Below are 25,013 nucleotides of genomic sequence, written 5' to 3' on the forward strand. Positions count from 1 at the left end.
AATGTTTTGCTTCCACATCTTTAAGTGAAATTGATGTCCTGGGAAGACATTTATTTCACGGTTTTTTTGACGCCTCAAATACATCAACATGGACAACAGTTTTTAAGCCTACCACCTACCAGAGAGGACGGTGTTCTTACCATACCCTGGCGCTCCCATCAGTGTGGCAGTGGAGCCACTTGGAGAGCACTGCTGGGGAATTGGAGGGAGGTGTTCTTGTAGGCCTGGGCAGGGGGGTTTTGGGGGCCAAAGGGGGCCCTCGCTGGGAGAAACCCTTTTCAAGTACCATTGTCCACAGAGCCATGTTTAACCAGACTCCCCCATGTTCTCCTTTCACCAGGGACTACTTTATCACCTGCCCTATAATCGACATGGCCAGTGCCTGGGCAAAGAGAACCCGAGGAAACGTCTTCATGTACCACGCTCCCCAAAGCTACGGCCACAGCAGGTAAGATGCTGCAGGGAAGCAGAGAACGGAAGGTAAAACTGGAAGGCAAGTCCCAGCTCAATGACATGGGACACACCACTTAACATTCCTAAGCCTCAGTCTCCTCATCTGAGAAATAGAAATAATTGTAGTAGTTACTTCATCTCACTGTCTTGTAGGCAGGGAAAGTTAAATTGCAAATGATGATAACACACTTTGGAATTGCAATGTTAGTTATTAATTAATTAATTTGACTTGAGAGAGACTTTTTCATTTACTCTGTATATTTATTCCTCCAGAAACTGAGCACTAGCTTAAGACAATGACTTTTCAAAGTACAAAAAGGATTTTTTTTTCAACCAAAGGAAAGTTTTATTCGTGCTTGATTTATATATCATTCTTATTTCCAGAATAGATTCAAGCTCCCTTAGAATAACATATCAGGTGCAATTAAGTCATCAAAATGAGAAAGAGAAATAAGAAGCACAAGCGAAGGAAAACCATGAGCCAAGGAAAAGATTTGAAAAAGAAAAAGAAAGGTTTGGGTGTCAGAGCTCCAGTAGCTGAACAAAGGAAGCAGAGAGACTAAGTGACAGGGCACACTCGTGATCTCAGCTTTTGGGTGAAACCACAACGCAGAGAGGGCAGCTGGGGACTTAGGTGACAGTGCTTTGAAGGGAGGACTGCGGGGCTATGTGTTCTACTGCCCCGTGAGCTTACCTCCTGTACCATTTACCCATGTGGAAAAACCCCAGAACCCTTCCCACTGAGGCAGTGACTTTGTGCATTAAACCACATCAGATCACAGTGAGATGCCTTTAGCAAGACTATCTACTCTTCTAGGGGAAGAAAGTAGTGGTGTCCTTGTGCTCAGCCTCCAATAAGCATTCACAGGTAACAGATCTTCAGGGGACACATCTCCAAAAGATGCAAGACCATTCTTGTTTCATTTTCTGTAAGACTGGAAGCAAGGCCTGCTGTCTGGGGTCAAGAAGATTCATCACGCACATCAACGGTCTATTTGATGGGCAACAGGGATCTGGGCTGAAAAGACTGCAGCTTTAGAGATTGCAGTCCAGCCACACCACATACCTTCTGTGCCTGCAAGGGTAGTTTTCTTTGTCGCTCTGATCTTCAATATCCTCACATACAAAATAAGGCTAATAATTTTTCCTCTTAGGGTTGGCATTAACAGTATCTGGAACATGAGTTATCCAGCCTGTAACAGGGCTTTACCCTGTGTTACTTAGTAAGGCAAGGGAACTCTTATAAACATATATCATTTATCTTTACAAGTAACAACTTCCCTAGAGCAGGCTGAATAATGGCCACCTGAAGATAGACTCCCTCTCATGTCCTCCTTTCACCAGGGACTGCTTATCACCTGCCCTGTAATTGACACGGCTGGTGATTTGGCCACCTTCTTCCCATTCCCCAGCAATGCTCTCCAAGTAGCCTCACTGCCACTAGGGGGAAGAAAGGGCGTGCTCATTTCTCCTAAGCACCCATCATTTACCTGCTTTCCCCAAACAGACTCTTCCTTCTTTTTTTTTTGAGACGGAGTCTCCCTCTGTAGCCCAGACTGGAGTGCAGTGGCGCAGTCTCAGCTCACTGCAAGCTGTGCCTCCTGGGTTCAAGAGATTCTACTGCCTTAGCCTCCCGAGTAGCTGGGATTACAAGCATGTGCCTGAACGCCAGGCTAATTTTTCTATTTTTAGTAGAGATGGGTTTTCACCATGTTGGCCAGGCTGGTCTCAAACTCCTGACGTCAAGTGATCCACTGGCCTTGGCCTCCCAAAGTGCTAGGATTACAGGCGTCAGCTACTGTGCCAAGCCCAGAGTCTTCCATTTTTATAGCACTCCACAAAAAAAGTCCAGAGCCCAATTTTTTTGAAACGGTCACCTCTGTTTTACAGAGGAAGTGTGTCTGAGTGTATTTGGGACGACATAGTAAAATACCTTAGCTGAATAGTGGCCACCTAAAGATACCAGGCCCCAATCCCTGGAACCTGGAACTGTTATCTTATAAGGAAAAAGAACCTGGGCAGTTGTGATTTAGTGGAGGAACTTGCTGTGGGAAGATAATCCTGGATTACCCTGAACGCGATCACAAGCATCCTTAGAGGGGAGAGCCAGAGGGCGATGCCCTGTCTGCAGAAGAGAGAAGGCAATGTGACTTCAGAGGCAAAGACTCGAGTGATGTGGGCACAGGGAAGGAATGCCAGCAGCAACCAGAAACTGGGAGAGCACGGGGAGGGAGTGTGGCCCTGCTGACACCTTGGTTTTGGCTCAGTTAAACCAGTTTTGGGCTTCTGGCCTTCAGAACGATGAGAGAAAAAAGTTTGGATGGTTTTAAACCATTAAGTTGCTGGTGATTTGTTACAGCAGCTGCAGGAAACTAATACAGTCCCCGAGGAGTTCTCGTTTCCCCGAAGCATCCATCATTCACCCGCTGTCCCCAAACAGACTATTCTGTTTTTATAGCACTCTACAAGAAATGTCCAGAATCTTCGTGAGCTCTGCAGGGTTGAAATGGTTACCTCCATTTTACAGATATGAAGTGTGTCTTAGTTTATTCAGACTGCCATAGTAAATGTACCCTAGCCTGGATAATTTATAAACAGTATAAACTTATGGCTCACAGCTCTGGAGGCTGGAAGTCCAAGAGCAAGGCATGGGAAGATTTGGTGTCTAGTGGGATGCATGCTGTCTGCATCACAGATGGCACCTTCTTTCTGCGTTGTCTCCTGGCAAAAGGGGCAAACATGCTCCCTAAGGCCTCTTTTATGAGAGCACTAACCCCATGCATAAGGCTCCGCCCTCATGACCTCGTTACTTCCCACTCTTTTTGTTTTTGTTGAGATGGAGTCTTGCTCTGTCGCCCGGCTGGAGTGCAGGGGCATGATCTCGGCTCACTGTACCCTCCACCTCCTGGGTTTTGCAATTCTGCTGCCTCAGCCTCCCAAGTAGCTGGGACTACCAGCACATGCTGCCATGCCCAGCTAATTTTTTGTATTTTAGTAGAGACAGGGTTTCACTGTGTTGCCCAGGCTGTTCTCGAACTCCTGAGCTCAGGCAATCTGCCCGCCTTGGCCTCCCAAAGTGCTGGGATTACAGGCGTGAGCCACTGCGCACAGCCCCAAAGGCCCTATCTCTTAATACTAACACACTGGGGATTCCGTTTCAGCCTATGAATTCTGGAGGGTCATAAACATTCAGAGCATAGCAGAGCCTGAGGTTCAAAGAGTGCAACATGATTCCCTCAAGAACAAGCAGCTTGTTGGATAGAGAGCAGCAACCTAACGGGGGCTTCTCTGAGCTTCAGAACCCTTTCCGCTCCAACACCCAGTCTCTCTGCTTAGAACTAGAATTGCAACCTCACCTAGAGATTCAAACAATGCCTCCAGGTTGTAAGAAGAAAAATAAATGGCAGGCCAGGGTTCTGGGAAGGAGGCATTGCGGGAGAGAAGGAATGATGACGAGAGCCCTGTGGTTTGGGTGGAGATGAGGGCACCGGCCTAATCCAGTGGTCTGTGGCCACCCGTGGCCAGGGAGGCCCAGCATGGGAAAAAGTTCCTAGAATCAGCCGTGGCAGTGTCCTTCTCATGCCAGGGCTCTCCAGAATTCACCCTCAATGCATGGCTTTTTTGTCTGGTTCTCTGCCTCTCTCACTTGTAAGGCAGAGATTACAGCGAAAGGTGTAACCCTCCCACAGCAGTTCATTAAAAGCCTTACAAATATGCACATACCACTGGACCCCAGAATTTATGGTGGCAGAAAATAAGAAATGAGTCTTCTACATGAGGGTGAAAACAGTCAAAGCAAAACAAAACGAAAGCATTCCCATCACTGCCGTCAGAATCAATAGTGCTTGGGCCCTACCTGGATGACTTTCATAGGCTACTGTAAAAAAGTGCCCCAAAACTGGGTGGCTTAAAGCAACAGAAATGTGTTGTCTCAAGTTCTGGAAGCCAGAAGGATGAAGTCAAGGTGTCAGCAGGACCGTGCTTCCTCCGCAGGTGCCAGGAAAGGATGTGTTCAGCCCTCTCTCTCAGTTCCCGGTGGCCTAAGGCGATTCTCGGCTCATAGCTGTCTGTCTTCTTCTTCCAGTATTTCTTCACATCATCTTCCTGTATGCATGTCAGCTTCTGGATCCAAGTTCCCCCTTTTATGACGACACCAGCTGTATTGGTTAGGGCCTACGCTAACGACTTCAGTTTTACTTGATGACCTCTATAAAGACCCATCTCTAAATAAGGTCCCATTCTGGGGTACTTGGGGTAAGGACCCCAACATATCTTTTTGAGGGAGACACAGTTCAACCCATAACACCACCTTTCTCTCTAAAATAACTGAATACTGCCAAACAGTTTCTTGAGTGGCAGTGGCCCAAAGTGGTCTGTTTTGGACCTGGGATCGGGGTGGTCCTCAGAGGAGCAATCCTAACTAAATGGAATCACGACCTCAGGCTCCCACGACCAGTGTGAGTTTCTCTGTTGCTGAGTAGTATCCTCATGTCCCTACAGACAGGGTTCCACTGCAGTGACCCAGGGGACCTCCCATGAAAACAAGCCATGTTCACACAGAGACCCTCGCGACTGCCTCCCAAGGCTTCATGACTCTCCACACCTCAGAGCCCAGTGACCCTCCTGGCACAGATGAGCACTTAGTAGGTGCTCAGGAAATCATGCTGAAGGATAGATGGTGGAGAATGAGTCCTTTCTACTTCCGTTTTTAGGCTCTACGGGCTCAGTGTCGCCACCTGTGAAGTGGGAGTAGGGAGGCAGGAGAGGTCTGAAGCATTGATTCTTCACTGGGTTCTATGGAGCCTGGAACCTGAGCCTCTATGAGGAAGGGGGCGGGTCTGAGCCTCCCAGCCCCTTTCTCCCTGTGTTACAGACTAAACTTTGAGGGTTTTTTCAATTTAGAAAGTATGAGAAACTACTGGACCCAGTCACCTTTAAGGCATCGTTTATCCCTGAAACATTTTACAGTAGTGGTATTGGTACTCTTACAGAGGCAAAATAATGCCCTGGTCAAAAGCAGAGATGCTGGCATCTACTATTTTGGCAAAAACCGTATCCTTGAGTCTTATCAGCTCAGTGACCTAAAACAAGTCATGTAACCTTTTTGGTGACTCAGTTTTTTCATCTGGCAAATGGGTATAATAATAGGACCCATCTCAAAGGTTGTGCCGACCATTAATTTTACATAAAACGGAGACAGGCAAACAGTGCTAAAAGTGTTCTGCTCTTCTTGGCCATCAGAATGTATTCTTGTCAACTCCCTGTGTGGATATCTTCTCTCGCCGTCACCATCACATATGGTGCCATCTATGTAGTAGATAATTGAATCAATGAATGACTCACAGAAACTAACTCATTTGATTTTTGGCAAGTTTATCTAATTGTCCCAAAAAGACATCTCTCTTTCTCTCTCTGCCCTGGAGCTGTCACATCTCTCATTTTATTTCTGGCTCAAATCTACAGACTTAAAATATACGTGTGTTACATTTTCTGCCATCTGTCTCGTACCTCCATTTCTGTTAGCCTAGATTAGCTTTCCTGGCAACAGCTAGTGAAAAAAATACAATGAATTATTGCCTTCTTATAGACTATTGTAAACTGATCACAGAATAGTGTGGTTTTCTTACTGTGCACCTGGATTACAGATGATATTTTCATTCTTGAAATTGAGGGCAAACTTCTGTGGGGAAAGAATAGGCATAACAGATGGAGAGGAGACAGGGAAATCAAAATCTCTAGTGTGAGAAGAAGGTGCCAGTTTAAGATTCAGATTCAAAGAATCATAGAATATAGAAGATGAAACCGTCTAGCTCCCTCATTTTACATGTAAAGAAACAAAAGCCCAGGGATGTGAATGGATCGTTTCCTCTTCCCCAAGCCAGTAAGAGGCAGTCTGGGCCCATACCCTGTTCCCTGCCCTCTCTCCAGTTTTCTTTCAATTGCACCCACTTCACCCTAAATCCTATTGAGTGCCTACAATGGCCAAGTCCACTTCCTAGCTGTGTGGCCTTGGGCAAGTCACATAACGTCTCTGAACCTCCATGTAGCCTCACCTATATCTGGAGAGAGTAACAGACCCTGTTCCACAGGGCAGTAGGAGGGTTTGGGGGACAGTGCCTGCACGGTGTTTAGCCCAGAGCTGGATCTGGGTTGTGTGTCTGAATGTGTCTGCGTGTGAGCATATGCATGTGTGTGTGTCCGTGTGTGCACTACCTGGCAGCTTTGATTTCCAAGACTACCGATGAGAGAAAAAAACTCACCAGCTTTCTCCCGTTCATCTCTGCTCACTGGGGAAACGTCGAGCCAGTTTCTCCCGTGGTCTGTCTCTGGAGCCTTCTGATTTAGGAAGTGGAATTTCAGTGAGGCCTGTAATCCAGGGCTTCTCCATGTCGGTACTGTTGACGTTCAGGGCCATATGACTGTTTGCTGTGGGAGGCTGTGCTGTGATTGAAGGATGTTTAGCAGCACCCCTGGTTTCTGCCCACCTGATGCCAGCAGCTCCAGTCCCCCTAGGCTGTGCCAACCACAAATGCCTCCAGACATTGTCAGATGTTCCCTGGGACACAATCCTTGCTGACTGAGAACCACTTCTGGGATCTATTAGAACTGAAGTTATTACTAACAGCACCAGAAAGAAGGTAGCAACCCCTCTCACAGACACTGGCCCTGGATCAGTGCAGGCTGTCCCCCCACCAGGATGCTCTCCGTGGCCCCATGGAACCTCTGCAAGCAGATAGAGTGCCACAGAACCAGAGGGGTGGCTTCAGTCCTTCTATGTCATATAGCTGACCTAGAAGGCCAACAGGCCTCCAGGTTCACACACAGAGGGGCCCTGGCCAGCTGCCTTCTCCCAGGTCTGAGGCCCTAGATATTCTCTCTAATGCCTCCTGTCACTTGCCCAGGTACCTCTCAAGGCACCACCTGTATATTCTGCTAGGACCCTTCCCTCCCTGCCCATCTCCAGCATTTGTATCTCTTTGACTCGCCAGTGATGTCCTCCTCTCTAAACAGCCCCTTTCAAAGGACATACTGGCCTTTGAAGGTGTAGGTATCATTCCCAGGAGGAGCCCCATCTGTTTCCTCTGCTGCTCATGAGCATAGGACTCAGACCCTCTGGCCCGGTTTGGGGACCCCACCCCCAGCCTTGGTCTGTGCTCTGGGCCCCGCAAGTGTGGTAGAGGACACTGGTTTGTTCTCTGCTGTCCCCTGTCTTTTGAGGGCTCTGCCACTTTCTGTATGCCTCTTTAAGCCTTGGTTTCCTCATCTGGACAGTGGAGCTGACAGTACTTATGCTTACTATGAAGTATGTCAGGATTAAAGAAGACACATGGACAGCCTCGCTTCTGGGCCCAACTGCCTGGCAGAGAGTGAATACTTATTTGGTGAGCATTACTAATGCTGCTTCTTGTATTATGCTGGAAGGATCTAAATTGGAGCTCAACAGGTCCTTGGAAGAAAGCAACCACAACTGGAGTGGTTTCTGGTACCAGACGTTGCCTGAGGAGCTGTAGCCACTTCAGAGTGGACATGGAAGCCTCTCATTTTAAGATGCCTGGGGGCTGGGCCAGCTGTGGAGTTCATGGTTTCTATGGCAATTCATCATGAGGCTGAGGGTGTGCTAGGGCACTTGAATAGTGTGCTGCGTCTGGGTCTTTCTTCTGAAGGTCTTGGCCTCCAGGGTGCTGGGATGTCATTCCTCAATCTCAGTGGTGTAGAAGACGTTTCAACAAGACCACCTTTGACTTTTCTTTGAATGGAGGAGTGGGGGCTGGGGTATGGCTCTTGGGATTAACCATCTACTCAGGCTCCATGGAGGACGTTGGGCTGGTCCTTCATCTGGGCAGAGGCAGCCCAGTATAGTGAAACAGCACATCCTTTGAGAGTAAATCCGCTAGAGTTTTAATCCCATATCTACCATTTATGAGCTGTTTGCATTTAAACAAACCCCTTTACCTCAATTTCCTCACCTATAAAAGAGGTATAGCTATATCTACTTTACAGTATGGATATTCAAGATAATGTCTATTAAACATCTGGCTCATTGCAGATGTTCAGTGTTAGGGTAGGGTTATTTTTTCAGTGTTAGGGTAGGGTTATCTTCAGTGTAGATGGGGTTATTTTTCTTTTAGTAAAACTAAGGCTCTGTGAGAGAAAAAAACAAAACAAAACAAAACATTCAAAATGACTAAGGAAGCAATAATGTTCCTCCTTTATAAGTTGTCTCAGCCCTGGAAAACAAAGCTGTAAATTCTAGACTCAAGGCATTTTATATACCACTCCATTTGCATTCTAGACATTACTGTGCATTCCAGAGGCTAAAGGCCTGTTAAAACATTCCAGGTTCAAAATATTATCTTTTTAGTTGACTGTCTTGGCAAGTTTGTTGGAATTAACACACCAAAGAAAATATTAAGTGGATAGATTATTGAACTGGATCCATCAGCCTGGCTACATCCTGTGGAATTATTTCCCAGTGTAGATGAAAATAAATCACTTTCTGAAACCGCTCACCCCAACTCCTTGACATAATAGGGTTTGCACTATGTATCTGCTTCAACGTTGATTTGACAGATATTTACCTAATGCCTTCAACGCTGCAGATCCCTCTCCAGGTCCTAGAGATAAGAGACCTTCAAGGCAGAGAAGAGCTGCCTTCTTGGGACTAAGACCATAGTTGCAGGTGAGGCTGATGGATATCTAGGAATAGTGTGTAAAGAACAGATGGCCGGGTGCAGGGCTCATGCCTGTAATCCCAGCTCTTTGGGAGGCTGAGGCGGGCAGATCACCTGAGGTCACGGAGTTCCAGATCAGCCTGACCAACATGGAGAAACCCTGTCTCTGCTAAAGGTACAAAATTGGCTGGGCGTGGTGGTACCTGTTTGTAATTCCAGCTACTCATGAGGCTGAGGCAAGAGAATCCCTTGAACCACAGAGACGGAGGTTGCAGTGAACCTAGATCGCTCCATTGCACTTCAGCCTGGGCAACAAGAGTGAAAAAAAAATAGACAATACACACATCAATATGCAGCATGTGTTCAGATAACAGCACTAGGATGGAGGTCCACTAGGGTGCCATGGTCAGTAGTAAGAAAAGAACTTTCTGTAAAGGTGACATTGGAGCTGAGAACTGAGAAATAAGAAGGTGTGTGATCCTCACGCGGAAGTGAGAAATCCCAAAAGAGGATCATCAAAGGCCAAGGCCCTACGGTGGGAAAGGGCTTGGCGTATTTGAGGATAAAGAAGAAGGCCAGGGAGCTGGAGCATTACCAATGCTGCTTCGTGTATTATGCTGGAAGGATCCAAATGGGAGATCAACAGATCCTAGGAAGAAAGCAACCACAACCGAAGGGGTTTCTGGTGCCAGACATTGCATGAGGAGCTGTAGCCACTTCGGAGATGTGAAATCCTCTCATCTTAAGACGCCTGGGGTCTGGGCCAGCTTTGGAGTTCGCAGTTTCCATCATGATGAATAGAAATTCATCATGAGGCTGAGTGTGAGCTATGACCCTTGAATTGCGGCACTTGAATTGGAGTCTGTTGAGGAGGAGGAAAGTGGTTGAAGGTGCATGGGGAAAAATGGGTCTTGTAGTTCACATAGGAGTTTGTAAGCTGTGGCTAGTGGAGAGATAGTATTTTATCTGAGTGTGTTGAGAAGGCATTGCAGATTTTTAAGAAAATGTATGTAATGAACAGTGGTCCTTTCAGTCATATCCAGAATGACTCACTGAAACATCAAGTGTCTTTTTAAAAAATAATAGAGTGTAGAATATCAACCTTGTTATCCAATGTGGTGGTCAGTTAGTCAGAAAACTCAATGAAAAAGAGAATTTGTGAAAAATGAATAAGGTAGGTGTAATGCCTTAAACATTTTATTATCACTTTAAACATGTAAATCTGCATTCCCTGGCCATTCTTTTGGTGCAGGGTCAGAGGGTTAAGCTGGAAAATGCTGTTTGGAGTTCTGCCTTTAAACTTCTTGCAAAACCATAAACATAGTACATGATTTATGATTTACAGTCTGGGGTCCATGAAAGTGCAGTATCTGCATGGCATTCAATAAATTCAATTAAATATAAAATCACAGTGACTTGGACAGTTGGGTCTTGGTAAGCACACAACACAGAATGAAAGTTTGGGGCTTGGAAAGTTCATTTTTTTCTGGGCAACAGTTATCATACTTTATAGAGAGAATAAAATTTTCAGGTTAATCTAGCAGGTTAGTTGAAAACTTCAACTCTACTGTGAAACAATAAATCATACAGCTCTGCTGAGCTTTAGAAAGTTAGGGAACTATTACAGATACCTCCTTTGGGGCTGGGGGTAGGATGCACTATTTAGGGTGCATTAGGGAGCTTATTTTTAAAGGGTTACATAGCAAATTCTCTTGTAAAACGCAAGCCATTTGTAAAGCAAATAATTACTTCTTGACTAATTCATAGGCAGAATCTGAACTTTTGCATATCAGATTTGCCCAACAAGAGGCATATTTATAAGCTTCTAATCATAAGTTATTTAACACTTCCACCGCTTCTCATAGAAAAAAAAAAGCCTGGGAAGCAAAGGGACTTTCATTCCTCCCTGTTCCCTAATTTCCTTTGGAGAAAGCTATCAAGAAATGCTGGCTGAGGATAAGAAAGGGAGTGTATTTTATGAGGATGAGGTCGACAGACTTCCTGCAGACAGAACAGAACAGCAGGGCCTGAAATCCCTGCAAGCACAGGCTCTCAAATCAGTCCATTCAGATGGGCTGGAAAGCAATGGGCCTTTTCTCCAGCACAAGCCCCTTCACAGCATTATCAGCAGCACAGCTTCTGCCATGCAAAACAGTGTCTTATTTCTGTCAAGAAAGATCCCCCTCACACCCTCACTTCATTATAAGGGGAACCCAGGCTCAGCCCACCTCCCCAGCTGAGTGCAGTGTCAGGTACATCTCTTTGGAGACACTGCGTGTGCGTGTGCGCACGCGCGCGCGCGCGCGCGCGCGCGCGCACACACACACACACACACACACACAGAGTCATCCGCAGAGCTCCATGGCCGGTCAGTTCTTTGCACAGTCTGGTTGAATGTAACTTTATCAATATAACAACCTTAACTCTTCCTGGGATGGCAACTTACAGTTTTTAAAGGAATTTACACCCACTCGATCTATGAGCATCCACTGATACCAGACGGGTGGCTGAACGGGGATAATCAGACCCATTTTACTGACAGGAAAACCAAGGCTCAGAGGCTCAGCGGTGGAAGTAGGACTCGAACTCAGCTTGCCCAGCTTGGGCACATAGCTTTCCCGGGCCCCACGTCTGCCTCTCCCTGCGAGAAGGAGAAGGTTCAGCTCTGGTCTGGACATAGGGTGAGCAGCTGTCAGGTGAGCGGCAAGTTCCGCTGCAGTGTGATTACCAAAAACAGCAGATGACGAGTTAAAGCTAAATGCAGCCAGCCTGATCGTGTACTGACACAGCCACCATGGGTTTGGGCCTCTGATTTATCAGTGATCAGAACAGCACAGAGCAAAGAAGCCACATCAGCACACATGAACTGCCTGCCCCGTCTGCGAGCCGGGGCACTCAGTTGAGTCTCTCTTTACCTTGTCAGACCCTGGCGTGTTCTTCCGGGTCCCCTTCTGCTGCTGCATCCAAATCCCCTTTTCTTCCTCCAGAGGGTCCTGGAACCCTCAGCCAGTCCCCAGATTCGCTAAGGGCTTAGTCCTCTAATCCCAGATCCCCTCTTCAGAGGCTCCACTGTTTGTGCCTCCTCCAGATGTCCCTTAAACTGCTCAAAATAACTCCTGCATCCCGATAGAGATCAGCTCTGCTAAGGAAAAAACAAAGCAGAAATCCTCATACACAACAGGCTCTCAAATTAAACAGATGGGATGGGCTGGAATGCCAGGCCTTTCCCCCAAAGCAGTGTTCTGTGGCCTTTCCAAGGTGACAGAGAGTGGTGGCCTTGAGCTGGCTCACGTATGTTCACAAAAGCCAGCAGTATACATTGCTTCCCAGCGCCATGCTCAATGATGTCACTTTGAAATTGGCTAAGGCGGGAGTATTTACACTGTAAAAACTGGCAAATACTACAAATAGGATTTCCTTTTCCCCAGAGAGTCGATGATTAAACTTTTTTCTCTTTTTGAGACAAGGTATCACTTTGTCACCCAGGCTGGAGTGCAGAGGTGCAATCATGGCTCACTGCAGCCTTGACCTCTTGGGCTCAAGTGATCCTCCTGCCTCAGCCTCCCAAGTAGCTGGGACTATAGGCACACAGCATCACGCCCAGCTAATTTTTGTATTTTTTGTAGCGATGGGGTCTTGCCATGTTTCCCAGGCTGGTCTTGAATTCCTGAGCTCAAGCGATCCACCAGCCTTGGCCTCCCAAAGTCCTGGGATTATAGCCATGAGCCACCATGCCCAGCTGATTATTAAACATTTATCAGCACATGACTTTCTTGAGAATGTGATGGAGGATATGAAACGTCTCTCAGGAAAGACGCACCTGTACACTTCACAGCATTTTACATGTAATTTTAGGGACCTTGTGGATCTCCAAAACCCTACAATGGGACCTCCCCAACTCCCCGTGAGTTGAGAACCCCCACTCTTAAGCTTCCAGATGTCTCTCTTAGGTAATCAGAAAGGAAATAGGTATATGAGCCAGAAACTGGGTCAGAGAGATTAAAAATATTTTATTAGTAAATCTCGTTCAGTGTCTGAGATAAGCATAATTTTGTCACCATTTTTCAGAGGAGGACACCAAAGCCCAGAGACATTAGACAGCTTGTTCAAGATTGCACAATCGTCAGTGACGATTGGGTTTCCACAGAGCACTCTGGCCTTGCAAGTTTATTTCTGTTCACTAGAACATTTGGAATGCAGCTTTCTCTGGAGGAAACAGCAGACCAGGCTGTTGTGGTAGCAGTTATGCCCCCCAAAATGTCCAAGTCCTACACACTGAAACCTGTGAATATGTTACCTTCCATGGCAAAGAAACTTAGCAGGTGTGATTAAGGTTCAAGACCTTGAGATGGGAGGTTATCCTGGTAGGCTTGATTTAGTCACCTAAGCAGGGGAGTGCTCCAAAGAGATGCAGCATGAGAAGGACGTGGCCACTCTGAGGATGAAGGAAGGTTCTGATCAGCAGCCTCTAGTCACTGGGAAAGTCCCTCAGTTTGTAGCCAGCAAGAAAACGGGGACCTGGGTCCTCTACCTCAAGGAACTGAATTCTGCCACAAACCTGAATGGTCAAGAGAAGAATTCTCCCCAGAGCTTTCAGAAGGAACGCAGCCCACGCACCCTTTGATTTTAGTCCACTAACAGCCATCCTGGATTTCTGAACTCCAGACACTGTCAGAGAGTCATTTGTGTTGTTTAAGCCACTGAGTTTGTGGTAATTTCTTAGGCAAGCAATGGAGAACTAACACAGCCAGTTTTCCAGAAGGGCCTCCTGAGAAGCAGGAGTTTCACCTTCCATAGCATTGTGAGGAGGAGGACTAAGCCCCAGCGAGGAGAAAGTCGGCCAGACATCACTGGAGGAAGAAAAAGGAAGGGGCCCTGTTAACCCTGGGCCTCCTGACTGCTCTGTGGCCACCGCAGAGGGAGTGTGATGATTGAGAAACAAGACAGCTTCAGCAAGAGGACAATGAGGCCGCGAGAACACCCGTGCAAGACAAGGGGACTGCAGACCACGAAATCTGCAGACCGAGGCTTCAGTCCTGGCATCACCACTAAACAGTTACGGGGCCTCGGTAAGAAAATGGCCTCTTTGAGCCCAAGTTTCCTCCAGGGTTGAAAGGAGTGATACCTATTCACAGGGTGGGTGAGATAGCAAGGGTGAAAAACATTTGTAAACTACCAACTTTGGGTTTATGTGAGAGATTTATTTTCATTGTCACTGTAATGACAGCCTCTCTCTGCCTGGTGTTTTTTGTTTTGTGATCATCCTTTTCCTAATAACTTACATCGCAAACACTTTTAAGGGGTCCTCAGTCCCCGGTGCACAGGTAGACTACACAGAGCCGGGGGTTCGGGGCCTGGGAGATGCAGGTTTGAGCTCTGGCTCTCCAGTATCTCGGGCCTGTCCCTTTCTCTGTCTGAGCCTTCGGCTGTCACCTGGAAAGTATGTGAATGGTAACATTCACTTCTCCAGCAGCCCTTGATTGTTGGTAATCACAGCTGCCAAAGATCTACCACAGTGCCTGGCACAGCACAGGTGCTCTGGAATTGGGGGCTGTAAGCAGAAGTTGGATAGAGCTGGCTGCCAAACAGGCCACCTTGGCCACCACAGAATCTGAGGCTCTTTCCTGAGCTCCTCACAGTTACTTCTGACATTGCACAAGGGACTTAGCTCTTTGGGTCCCAGGATCCTACAAATCTCAATGACACTCACTACTTCCTGCTCCCCTCTCAATCAATAGGAAAGCTTCTTCCTTCTTTAAGAAGGCCCTGGGTACTTGAGAAAATTGTAAAGAGATGCCGCACTTGGTGACTGTTATTCTCCTCTTCCTAGTCATGCTGTATGTCCTATGTGGCTGCATACTCCTGTGATGCCTTCCAGTGCAGTGGCCCAATACTGACACATGATAGCCTAATCATAACAATAGCAGGCATTTGTAAAAACACTTCTTTTGGCCGGGTGCAGTGGTTCATGACTGTAATCCCAGCACTTTGAGAGGCCAAGATGGGTGGATCACTAGGTCAAGAGATAGAGACCATTCTGGCCAACATGGTGAAACCTTGTCTCTACTAAAAAAACACGAAAATTAGCTGGGCATGGTGGAGCGTGCCTGTAGTCCTAACTACTTGGGAGGCTGAGGCAGGAGAATCGTTTGAACCTGGGAGGCAGAGGTTGTAGTGAACCGAGATTGTGTCACTGTACTCCAGCCTGGGTGACAGAGCAAGACTCTGTCTCAAAAAAGAAAAAAATAAAAAAAGAAAGAAAGAAAAACACTTCTTTTAGATAGGACTTCCATGTGCAATAGCTTATTCTATCTGGTATTTTATGAAGAGGAAGCTGATGCATGGAAAAGTCAAAGGATGCATCCAAAGTTACAGAAGCTGTTAAGTTTCAGCGCTGAATCTCATATGAGTGATGAGTTTATGTTTGTTTCTCTATACCCTGCTGCCAGTCACATGTATGCCTGGTGACCAGTCTTCTGGCCAGAGTAGGAATACTGGCTCTCAAGTCCTGAGGCCTCAGAGTTAGGGAAGGACCCCTGAACCTCTGCTGTCACCACAGTCCCCAACCTGAGAAGGACAGGGGCAACAAGAAGGTGCCTTCTTCACTTGAAGTGTTCCCCTTCAAAGCCCTGAGCTAGAGGGTCCCTTTTCCCAGTCTCTTGGATAATCACAGGGAATCTCTCTGAGTCTTAGCCAGAGTCAGACTGTCTATCCACAAATCATTGCACTTCATAGAATTTCACCTCCACACAAATTGCCTTTATCTGGGAGCCACTGCAGTCTAGTCATTTCCCAGGACATCTGTCTGCTGGCTACCTCTGCCCATTATACCAGCAGCGATGAGAACTGCTGGGTCAGAGATGCTTCCAGGAGCTTGAAGACAGTTGATTGCATCAGGAGGTGAACCAATGAAGTGAGAAAGAACTGGACCACATTTTATTTCCCTTTTAAATAGCTACTCCAACAGCATCTTATTTTGATCTTCACAGCAGCACTGTGAGGTAGGGAGTTGATATGGCTTGGCCCTGTGTCCCCACTCAAATCTCATCTCAAAATGTAATCCCCAGAATTACAATTACAGGGACCCAGAGGGAGGTGATTTGGTCATGAGAGCAGTTTTCTCCATGATGTTCCAGTGATAGTGAGTGAGTTCTCATGAGATCTGATGGTTTTAGAAATGGTGATTTCCCTGCTCTCTTCTTTCTCCTGCCACTTTGTGAAGAAGGTGCTTACTTCCCCTTCCCCTTCTGCCATGATCGTAAGTTTCCTGGGGCCTCCCCAGCCATGTGTTACTATGAGTCAATTAAACCTCTTTCCTTTATAAATTACCCAGTCTCGGGTATTTCTTTATAGCAGTGCGGAAACAGACTGATACAGGAGTTACACACCCATTTCACAGATGAGAAAGTAGGAAATCAAGGAGGCCACGTAATTTGTCAGATGTCACCCAGCTTGAAGGTGGAGGAGCCAGGTCCCAGGCATGGGAGCGCCCCCAGGCCCTAATGCTTTTTGTTAGCATCATGTGTTCTGGAAACCTCAGCTTTGATGTGACTCTGCTATTCACTTATTCTGTGTCTCTGGGCAAATCAGGAAACTGTTAGAGACCTAATTTTCCTGGTCTGTAAAATTAGAGGCTGGCTTTTGCAATAAGATGGGGCCAATGACAAAGTTAGCGGGCATGGTCTCCACACAAGACCACTCTGATACCAGCTGAAAATGCAGGGATTTCCCAAACAACTCTCAGGCTGGATAATTCACTGGAAGGACTCAGAATTCACTAAGAGCTATGACACTCACCACAATGATTTATTACAGGGAAAGGACACAGATTAAGATCAGCCAATGGAAGAGAGACACAGAGCCCAGGAGGGTTCTAAGTATGAAGCTCCATTGTCCCCTCCATGTAGAGTTAGGACACATTACTCTCTGCACTGAGGCTCACCCCAGCATTGGTATTCAAAGATTTATTGGAGTTCCATTACATAGGCGTGATTGATTGATCAATTGCCATGTGATTACTCTCAGTTTACAGGTTGTCTGATACCATGTGACTGAAAGCTCCCACACTAAATCACATGGTTGTTCTTTCTGGCATGGCCAGTCCCCACCCTAAGACTGTCAGGTAAGGCCATGTCCACCCTACGATCCAGTGTGGCCAGCCTCTGCCCTACTCCTAACAGGTATGACTCACCTTCCAGAAACCAAGGGCAAAGTCCAGACCTCTCTTTGGGCAAAGCCAAATTCTTTACTATGCAGTGGTGAAATCCTTTCGGCTCTTCCCTCTATCACGCTCCCCGGTTCACAATGCTCACTCCATGGCCCATGAACCAGGCTCCTCAGCACCAGCTCCAGCTCATGCCATTCACACCACTGGACTGACTCTAAGTCATCGTTCTCACCTGGCTGCTGCTTCCTAGATATTCAATCCAGACTAGCATGTATTTATTGAACAACTCCTATTTGCCAGTCACTGTGCTGGGATGGGCTCCATGGATAAATGTCATCCTTGAAGAGTTGTGAGAGTGAATTTTATATGCACAAGAGCTAGTGCAGAGAATGGGCTCAAATACAAGCTACTTTCATGATTGCTTTTTCAGTGACTAGATGAATACCAGTATCCAGTGATACCATAAGTATCGTGGTTAGAATATGATCAAAAACTCGTTGTGTTGGGAAGTTTCTCACAGGCATTTATTTCTAGAGAGAGAAGTGTTAGACATTGGTCTCACTTCAGCCAACAGACATGCCACCGATGTGTCCCCAAGGGACCACTGGACTAAATTTAGGCCAAGCCAAAACTTCACTAAACTGAGCACTGAACAGGACCCTTAAACATGATGTAAAGAAGGGAAGGCCTCGGTTTTGGAAGAAGGTTGGTTTTTGGTTTGTATGCTTTTTGTTTTGGAAGAAATATTGGTTTTGGGTTTGTGTGCGTTTTTGAGTAGTTGACTTTTTCTTGACCTTTTGCTGCTGCTTTTCCTCTGTTTTCTCAGCCTGGAGTTGCTGGCAGATGTTCAGTTTGCCTTTGGGCTTCCCTTCTACCCAGCCTACGAGGGGCAGTTTTCTCTGGAGGAGAAGAGCCTGTCGCTGAAAATCATGCAGTACTTCTCCCACTTCATCAGATCGGGGTAAGCGGGCCTTGTTCAGGATTCTGTTACTGTGCTCTTCCTCCCCTTCCTTCAAGCAGAACGCAAAGGCCCAGTTTACATCGATGGACTCACCCTTTCCTCCCTAGACATTACAGTCACCAGCCACTGGGCTCCCTGTCTCGGTCGCCCTCTCTTAGCCAAAACTGCTTTTGCATACATGAATCTTCATGAAGTAAAGCTCTGGTTATACCAGCTGCATTCCGTGACTCTAGGTCAGGGTTTCTCAACCTTAGTGCTGTTGCCATTGGGAGCTGGATAAGTCCTGGCTGTGTTCTGTGCACTGTAGGATGTTTCACAGCACCCCCGGCCTCTAGATGCCCACCAGATGCCAGTGGTGCCCACCTCGGCCCAGTTTTGAGAACCAAACATGTCAGATGTCCTCTGGAGGGCAAACCACTTGGAGGAGAGCCACTCTCTCTCCACAGAGGGGAATCCTGGTGCCTTGGGTTTCCAGCTCAAGTTGAAATGCTCAGGGCCCTCTTTTATTCACCTTGAGGCTCTTCCTCTTCCCTGCCTGCCTCTACTCCAGTCCGGTTAAGTATACTCTCGGTCCCCACCTACATAATTGGTTCCTGCGCTTTCCTTTTCCTGTTATCGTCATCAGGTAACAGGCTTTTCCACTCCACCCCTCCCCAGTTCACAATGCCCACTCCATGGCCCGTGAACCAGGCTCCTCAGCACCAGCCCCAGCTCGGGCCATTCACACCACTGGACTGGCTTCCAAGTCATTATTCCCACCTGGCTGCTGGCTAATGTGCATGGATTACCTAGACTGTGCTAGGTTCCCTGGAAAGGTTAAAAAGATGCAAAAGTCATGGCCCAGTTCCCAGCTACTAATAGTCTGAAAACATAAAAATGAACCATAATTCAAAGCAGGAGAAAATAAAGCTTTATGCAGTTTGTTGTGGGAAGTGAGCAGAAGAACACATTTCTTCTAATTCAGGTTGTAGAAAATATTTCACTGAGGATGTCACATTTAAGCTGGGCCTTAGGGATGAATAGAATCTTCAGATAAGCAAAGCGGAACAAGGCACTTCCAGGAGAGGAGGTCCGTGCAAATGCAGTGGTGATGAGAGGACACGCCTTGTCTGGGAAGCGCCATGTGGTTGCAGGGCTGGCATTTGGGCTACACGCAGGACATGCTGGAAGACGGGCCTGGGCAGCAAGTTTGGGAAGAAGCTGGTATCTGAACAGGTGCCATATCCCCTTTATGAGGCAGCTGGCCTGCAGATTCACCCTGCTGCCCAGGCCTTGGACAAATAGGGGTATTCCAAAGGCTAGTTAGGGTGTCTAGATCTAAGAATATCGGGAAAGAGAAGAGCACAGTGATCTCCTGAACATTCACAAAGAAAGGCAGCACAAGGCCCTGGGTGATGCTACCCAGTCATGACCTCAACACCTTTCCTCTCCCAGAAGTGGCCTAGCTTTGCGGTGCCGTAGTCAAGATCACAACCCCAGAAGCCAGATCTGGGGGGTTCACATGCAGCCTTGACACTTACAGATACCTGAATTGTCCCTCAGATATCAAGGGCAAGTGGGAAGTGATTCAGGTGATGAAAGAAAAGACAAGTTTCCCTCATGGGTGTTTCTTTTCTCATTTTCCCAGAAATCCTAACTACCCTTATGAGTTCTCACGGAAAGTGCCTGAATTTGCAACCCCCTGGCCTGACTTTGTACCTGGTGCTGGTGGAGGGAACTACAAGGAGTTCAGTGCGCTGCTTCCCAATCGACAGGGCCTGAAGAACGCCGATTGCTCCTTCTGGTCCAAGTACATCTCGTCTCTGAAAGCATCTGCAGGTAGCAAAGCCCTGGGATTGGCAGGGGCCAACGGGAGAGGGCTGGGTCTTGATCTCAGCATCTGCTGTGCTCCCTGCACGAGACCTGTGCTGTGTGCACTGGAGCCAGGGGTCACCAGTGCCAATGGCACAGCCCCTTCCCATGAGGCGTTCATGGTCTGGGAAGCTCTGCATTGCCAAGGGTCTCCTGACCTGATGTAGGGCTAGAAGGAGAAGCAAGAGAGGCACAGGAAGAGGGCAGTGGGGTGACTAGCAGAGAAGGTCTGTGGGGGTTAGAGTGATGAACCAGCATCGAGGCTTCCAGTCTAGAACACTGGTACAGGAAGAGAAGGGAGTGTTTGGAACCTCATCCTCACAGCCCTTGAAGGGCTAGGTGGAAAATCTTGGAGAGGCAATTCTAGTCTGGGGAAAGTGGGCATTTCTACCTCTTCTTGTTGCAGAGATGTTAAGGAGAGAAAATAAATCATAATGAAGGCACTGGGAATAGAGAGTAAACACAGTGCTCTTGGGAAGCTTTGGAATAATGGGTGTGAGTGACACAACCCAGGGATGCCCTTCAGCTTTCCAGAGGCCATGATGGAAACTGTGCCTCGGCGAGTGGGAGCCCAGAGGAAGGAAGACACTCCTCCCTGGAGGCTCTGGGAAGGGTCCCCAGGAGAGGTGATGCCTGGGATGTGGATTTTAGAATGCCAGGAGTTTTTCAGGTGCAGAGAAATGGGAGTGGGCCAGTAAACAGGGAAGGGATCTTGTCCAGCACATAGTTTAGATTTTCAACTGTATTTTTAGTTTCCAGGGTCAAGTGGCTATCTGCTGACAGTGAACCCAAGTACCATCATACCCTTAGCATGTCCCTATAGCCAGGGGATGATTCTGGCACCTCAGTGGAAATGTCCCTCTAAAGGGCATTAGCAGGAAATACCCACTGGAGGCTGGGGTCTCTTTGGGCCAAAAGGAAGGGACCAGAGAGGAGAAGTACTAATCTGGTTTGGACCAACCCTCCTTGCCCACCTGTTTCAGATGGAGCCAAGGGCGGGCAGTTGGCAGAGAGTGAAGAGGAGGAGTTGACCACTGGATCTGGGCTAAAAGAAGACCTAAGTCTCCAGGAACCCTACAGCAAGTGACCAGCCCCTGAGTGCCCCCGAAACCCCAGCTATGAGCATGTTTTTCTCTAAAATAGCCACTTACCTTCAATAAAGTATCTGCATGCAGTGAAGCATTGCTGACTCTAATTTGTGAATCCAAGGCAATTCTTAGGTAACACCAACTGCAACTTAATCCTCTTTCCAAGGTTTGAATCCCAGGCTGCTCTTTCCATTCAACAACTGTTTATGAGCCTCTGTTATGCACCAGGCCCTGTGCTGCATGCTGGGGAAATGAGGACTTTGGTAGCCTAGAAGGAGAGAATGCTGGGTAAAAAGTGGCACAAAAAATGGGATCCATCAAGAGCAGGCCCCGGGTGGCACAGTCCTACCTGAGTGGTGGAAAAGACTCACTCACGAAGGTTCCAGAGTGGAGGTAAAAGACCGACTGGAACGGGTGCAGTGGTCCAGCCAGAAGCAGCGCACTCTGAAGCAAGACAGTGAGGCTGGAGATGGGGCAGGAAACAGAGTCACAGGCCCTGGAGGAAGTAGAACTGATGGAACTTGATTAAATGTGAGAGGGAGTTGGTGCAGGGAGATAGAATTACCCCAAACTGGATTCCCAGATAAGCGATGTTCGCCCTCCTGAGGGACACACTTGTAAGGCAGATCTTCTGGTAAACACTTTGTCTCTCCACCCCCTTCACACACACATGGACACACACTTCACACAAAGTAAAAGCAAGTGGAGCTGGTTAACAGTCTTGTTCATTTAGATGGCATGCCATAAAACACATTTGCACCTGTCATCTTATTTGAGTTCAGAACAAATTAATGATGATTTGTAGGTTGGGATTATTGTCCTAGCTTGCAAATGTGGGAGGAGAGGCTCAGAAAGGCTTACACTATACCTATATTCACACAGTGAAGATGAGAAAGATCAGAGTCCAACTCAGATTTTCCCATTTCTCTGTTTCCATGCACTGTATGGATTATAAATTATAGGCTTGGGCCATGTTATGTGTCCTACAAAACCTACCGATGGCACTGAAAGTCCTGAGTAGCCTCCAACCTGCATTTTAGGCTCTGTTAGGATGGTTCAGTGAATGCACCTAAATACTGAACTAAAAGGCCTTAACTAAAGGAAACTCAATAGGTAGATGGTCCCAGGATTGGTCGATTGGTCAGTGTCTCAGTGATATCATCAAGGACCCAGAGTCTTTCCAGTCATCCTCTTTGCCATCTTCAGCACATGAATAGTGTTTCAATTCACTGACACATTATGGCTGCCACAGCTCCAGACATCACACACAATCCCCAACAGCATCTAATGCCGGAGACAAATGGAGAAGGAGCTAAATGGCTTTCCCCACAAGGGCTTCTTTCTTTTTTCAGAGGAAACTTTTTCTCCCAGAAGTTCTCAGCAGAATTCCCCTTACATCTTTTTGACTATAACTAAGTCATGTGCTCCCTTTTTTTCTTTTTTTGAGATGGAGTTTCACTCTTATCACCCACGCTACAGTGCAATGGCACGATCTCTGTTCACCACCACCTCTGCCTCCCAAGTTCAAGGATTCTCCTGCTTCAGCCTCCCAAGTAGCTGGAATTACAAGCATGCACTACCATGCTTGACTAATTATTTTTTTTTTTTGTATTTTTACTAGAAACAGGGTTTCACTATGTGAGTCAGGCTGGTCTCAAACTCCTGTCCCAAAGTGCTAGGATTACAGGCGCGAGCCACCACAACTGGCCATATGCTCCCTTTTAAACCATCACTGGCAATGAGGGATGAAAAGGCCTTCTGTGATCCAATTATACCAGGCATGACTTATCGTCCAGAATAGGACATATTGCTGTCCCAACGAAGCCGGGGAGCAGTTATCAGCAATGAATGAGGAGACAGTTATTGGGTAGACAATGGATGCTCCCAAGACTATGAGAGTTGGGGTCATTCCCCCGTGCTTGGGGCTGTCCTGGCATGACCCAGGGTTGGAGTTGGCCTCAAACACCTTTTTCCCCCTTTAGTGCAGTGTGGGTTGAAAATCACGTGCTGTGTTTGGAAGTGTTCTCAAGTTCCTGGCATCAGAGGTCATGGCCCTGGTCCTTCCTTGATACCCTTAACCCAGAGCGAGGCTTCAGGATCTGGGTGCTCAGACGGGGGCAGGAGACATGGCTCCAGGAGGCAGTGCCCTGCATTCTCACTGTGTTTGTCTCTCCTGTGGTATCCAGATGGGGGTGGGGAGGGGGTGGATGAGACCTCTATTAGTTGTCTGTGGCTACTGTTAAAATTTTCACAAATGGAGTGGCTTGAAGCAACAGAAATATATTCTTTCGTAGTTATGGACACCAGAGGCCCTGGATTGAGATGTTTGTTACCAGGGCCATTCCCCCTCCAAGACTCTGAAGGGAGATCCAGCCCAGGCCTCTCTCCTACCTTCCAGTGGCTGCTGGTGGCCAGTGGTGTTTCTTAGCTCCCGACTGCCTTCTGATCCCTTCCTCTGTCCTCACTGGCCTTCTTCTCTGTGCATCAAACTTCCCTTCCCTCTCCTTTCTCTTAGAAGGACACCAGTCATTGGATTTGGGCCATCTTATCTCAAGATCCCTAATTTAATTATATGTGCAAAGACCCTAATTCTAGAGAAGTTCACATCCACAGGGTTAGGACTTAGATGTGTCTTTTGGACAGGTCACAATTTAACCCACTCTGGGACCCAGGGCTTGGGGACTGGACAGCATGTCAGGGAGGGGTGGGGGGCTAAGCTGATGCAGTGCTATGGGAAAGCCCTCAGATCAGATTAAGGAGAGGAAGAGGAAGGGTACCTGGAAGGCCTTGCTGGCATAGCCCTCTCTATAGCCTGGCCCTAATAATAACAGAAATAAAATAACAGCAATGCCATTTACCAAGGTCTCATGCCCTATGTGAGGTTCTGTCTTCTGAACACTGTCTCACTTTTCTTTCCCAAAGGAAAGTTTGTTCTTTTGTTGCCATCGGGAATTCAGTGCTTGATATTCTACCTCCGAAGCTCTGTTCCTTTGGTTTTAGCCACAGTCTGTTTTCAGTTAAAGTGAAAATTCCCTCCAGCAAAAGGGTATGAGATTTCTCCTCCACCAGCCCCTTATTGGGACTTTGAAGTGAGATAGACTGGGCTGTCGTACCATGTTTTTCCAGCTGTTTGGGTGAATTGAAGTAATTCCTTGGCCCGGTGTTTTCCATCCTTGACCATTCATTGGAATAACCTGGAAACTTTCACAAAATCCCCCACCATATCCCAGACCAATTAGATCAGAATCCCTGGAGGACGGGGCCAGGCATTAAGGGATTGCTATGCACGTCAGGAGTGGACACCACTCCTAATCTCTCTGGTCTGCAGTTTCCTCACCTGTAGAATAGATTCAATTACATTTACTGGGCGAGCAATGCTTAGCAAGGTGCAAGCTAGAAGCAATGTAATCTTTCCCACCTTTCTCCATTTGTGGTAGACAGGATAATAACTAAGACTGCATGGCAAGAGGAAATTAACATAGCAGATGGAGTTGAGGTTGCTAATCAACTGACTAAAATACCTGGGATTACACAGGTGGTGCTGATGTAATCACAAGGTCCTTAAAAGTAGAAGAGGGAGGCAGAAGAGAGGACCAGAGAGATGGCAGCATGAGAAGCATCTGGCCTGCTGCTGCTGGCTTTGGAATAGAGAAAGGGAACTAGGAAGCTAGGAATATAGGTGTCCTCTAGAAGGCGGAAAAGGAAGAGAAAATGATTCGCCCTTACAGCCTCCAGAAAGGAACGCACCCTGTTGACACCTTGATTTTCACCCATTTGAGATTCATATTGGATTTGCGACCAACAGAACGGTAAGATGGTAT

At 47.2% G+C, this 25,013-nt stretch overlaps 1 protein-coding gene and 1 long non-coding RNA gene across 3 annotated transcripts in view; one reads left to right on the forward strand and one right to left on the reverse strand.

Annotated features, from left to right (window-relative positions):
- TG (thyroglobulin) overlaps positions 1–21,283 on the forward strand; it is a 275,160-nt gene extending 253,877 nt beyond the window's left edge. Inside the window, exons 45-48 of the mRNA XM_064384611.1 lie at positions 341–448; positions 18,119–18,253; positions 19,881–20,071; positions 21,088–21,283. Coding sequence (XP_064240681.1) covers positions 341–448; positions 18,119–18,253; positions 19,881–20,071; positions 21,088–21,191 — 538 coding nt within the window. The 3' untranslated portion in view covers positions 21,192–21,283. The remainder of the gene's footprint in view (positions 1–340; positions 449–18,118; positions 18,254–19,880; positions 20,072–21,087) is intronic.
- On the reverse strand, positions 19,141–21,738 carry LOC135278056 (uncharacterized). Of its 2 annotated transcripts, none has more exons than XR_010345638.1 (4): positions 21,542–21,738; positions 21,256–21,460; positions 19,952–20,082; positions 19,141–19,429 (listed from the first exon to the last, which is right to left on the reverse strand). It is a non-coding gene; the product is annotated as an uncharacterized LOC135278056 (long non-coding RNA). The 2 variants fall into 2 exon arrangements; XR_010345637.1 differs by having other exon boundaries at positions 19,952–20,065; positions 21,542–21,735.
- Between the last annotated feature and the right edge of the window lie 3,275 nt (positions 21,739–25,013).

This window comes from Aotus nancymaae, unplaced genomic scaffold (genome assembly GCF_030222135.1).
Source record: "Aotus nancymaae isolate 86718 unplaced genomic scaffold, 86718_ANA_hifiasm-v0.15.2.pri h1tg000036l, whole genome shotgun sequence".
Taxonomy (NCBI): Eukaryota; Metazoa; Chordata; class Mammalia; order Primates; family Aotidae; genus Aotus; species Aotus nancymaae.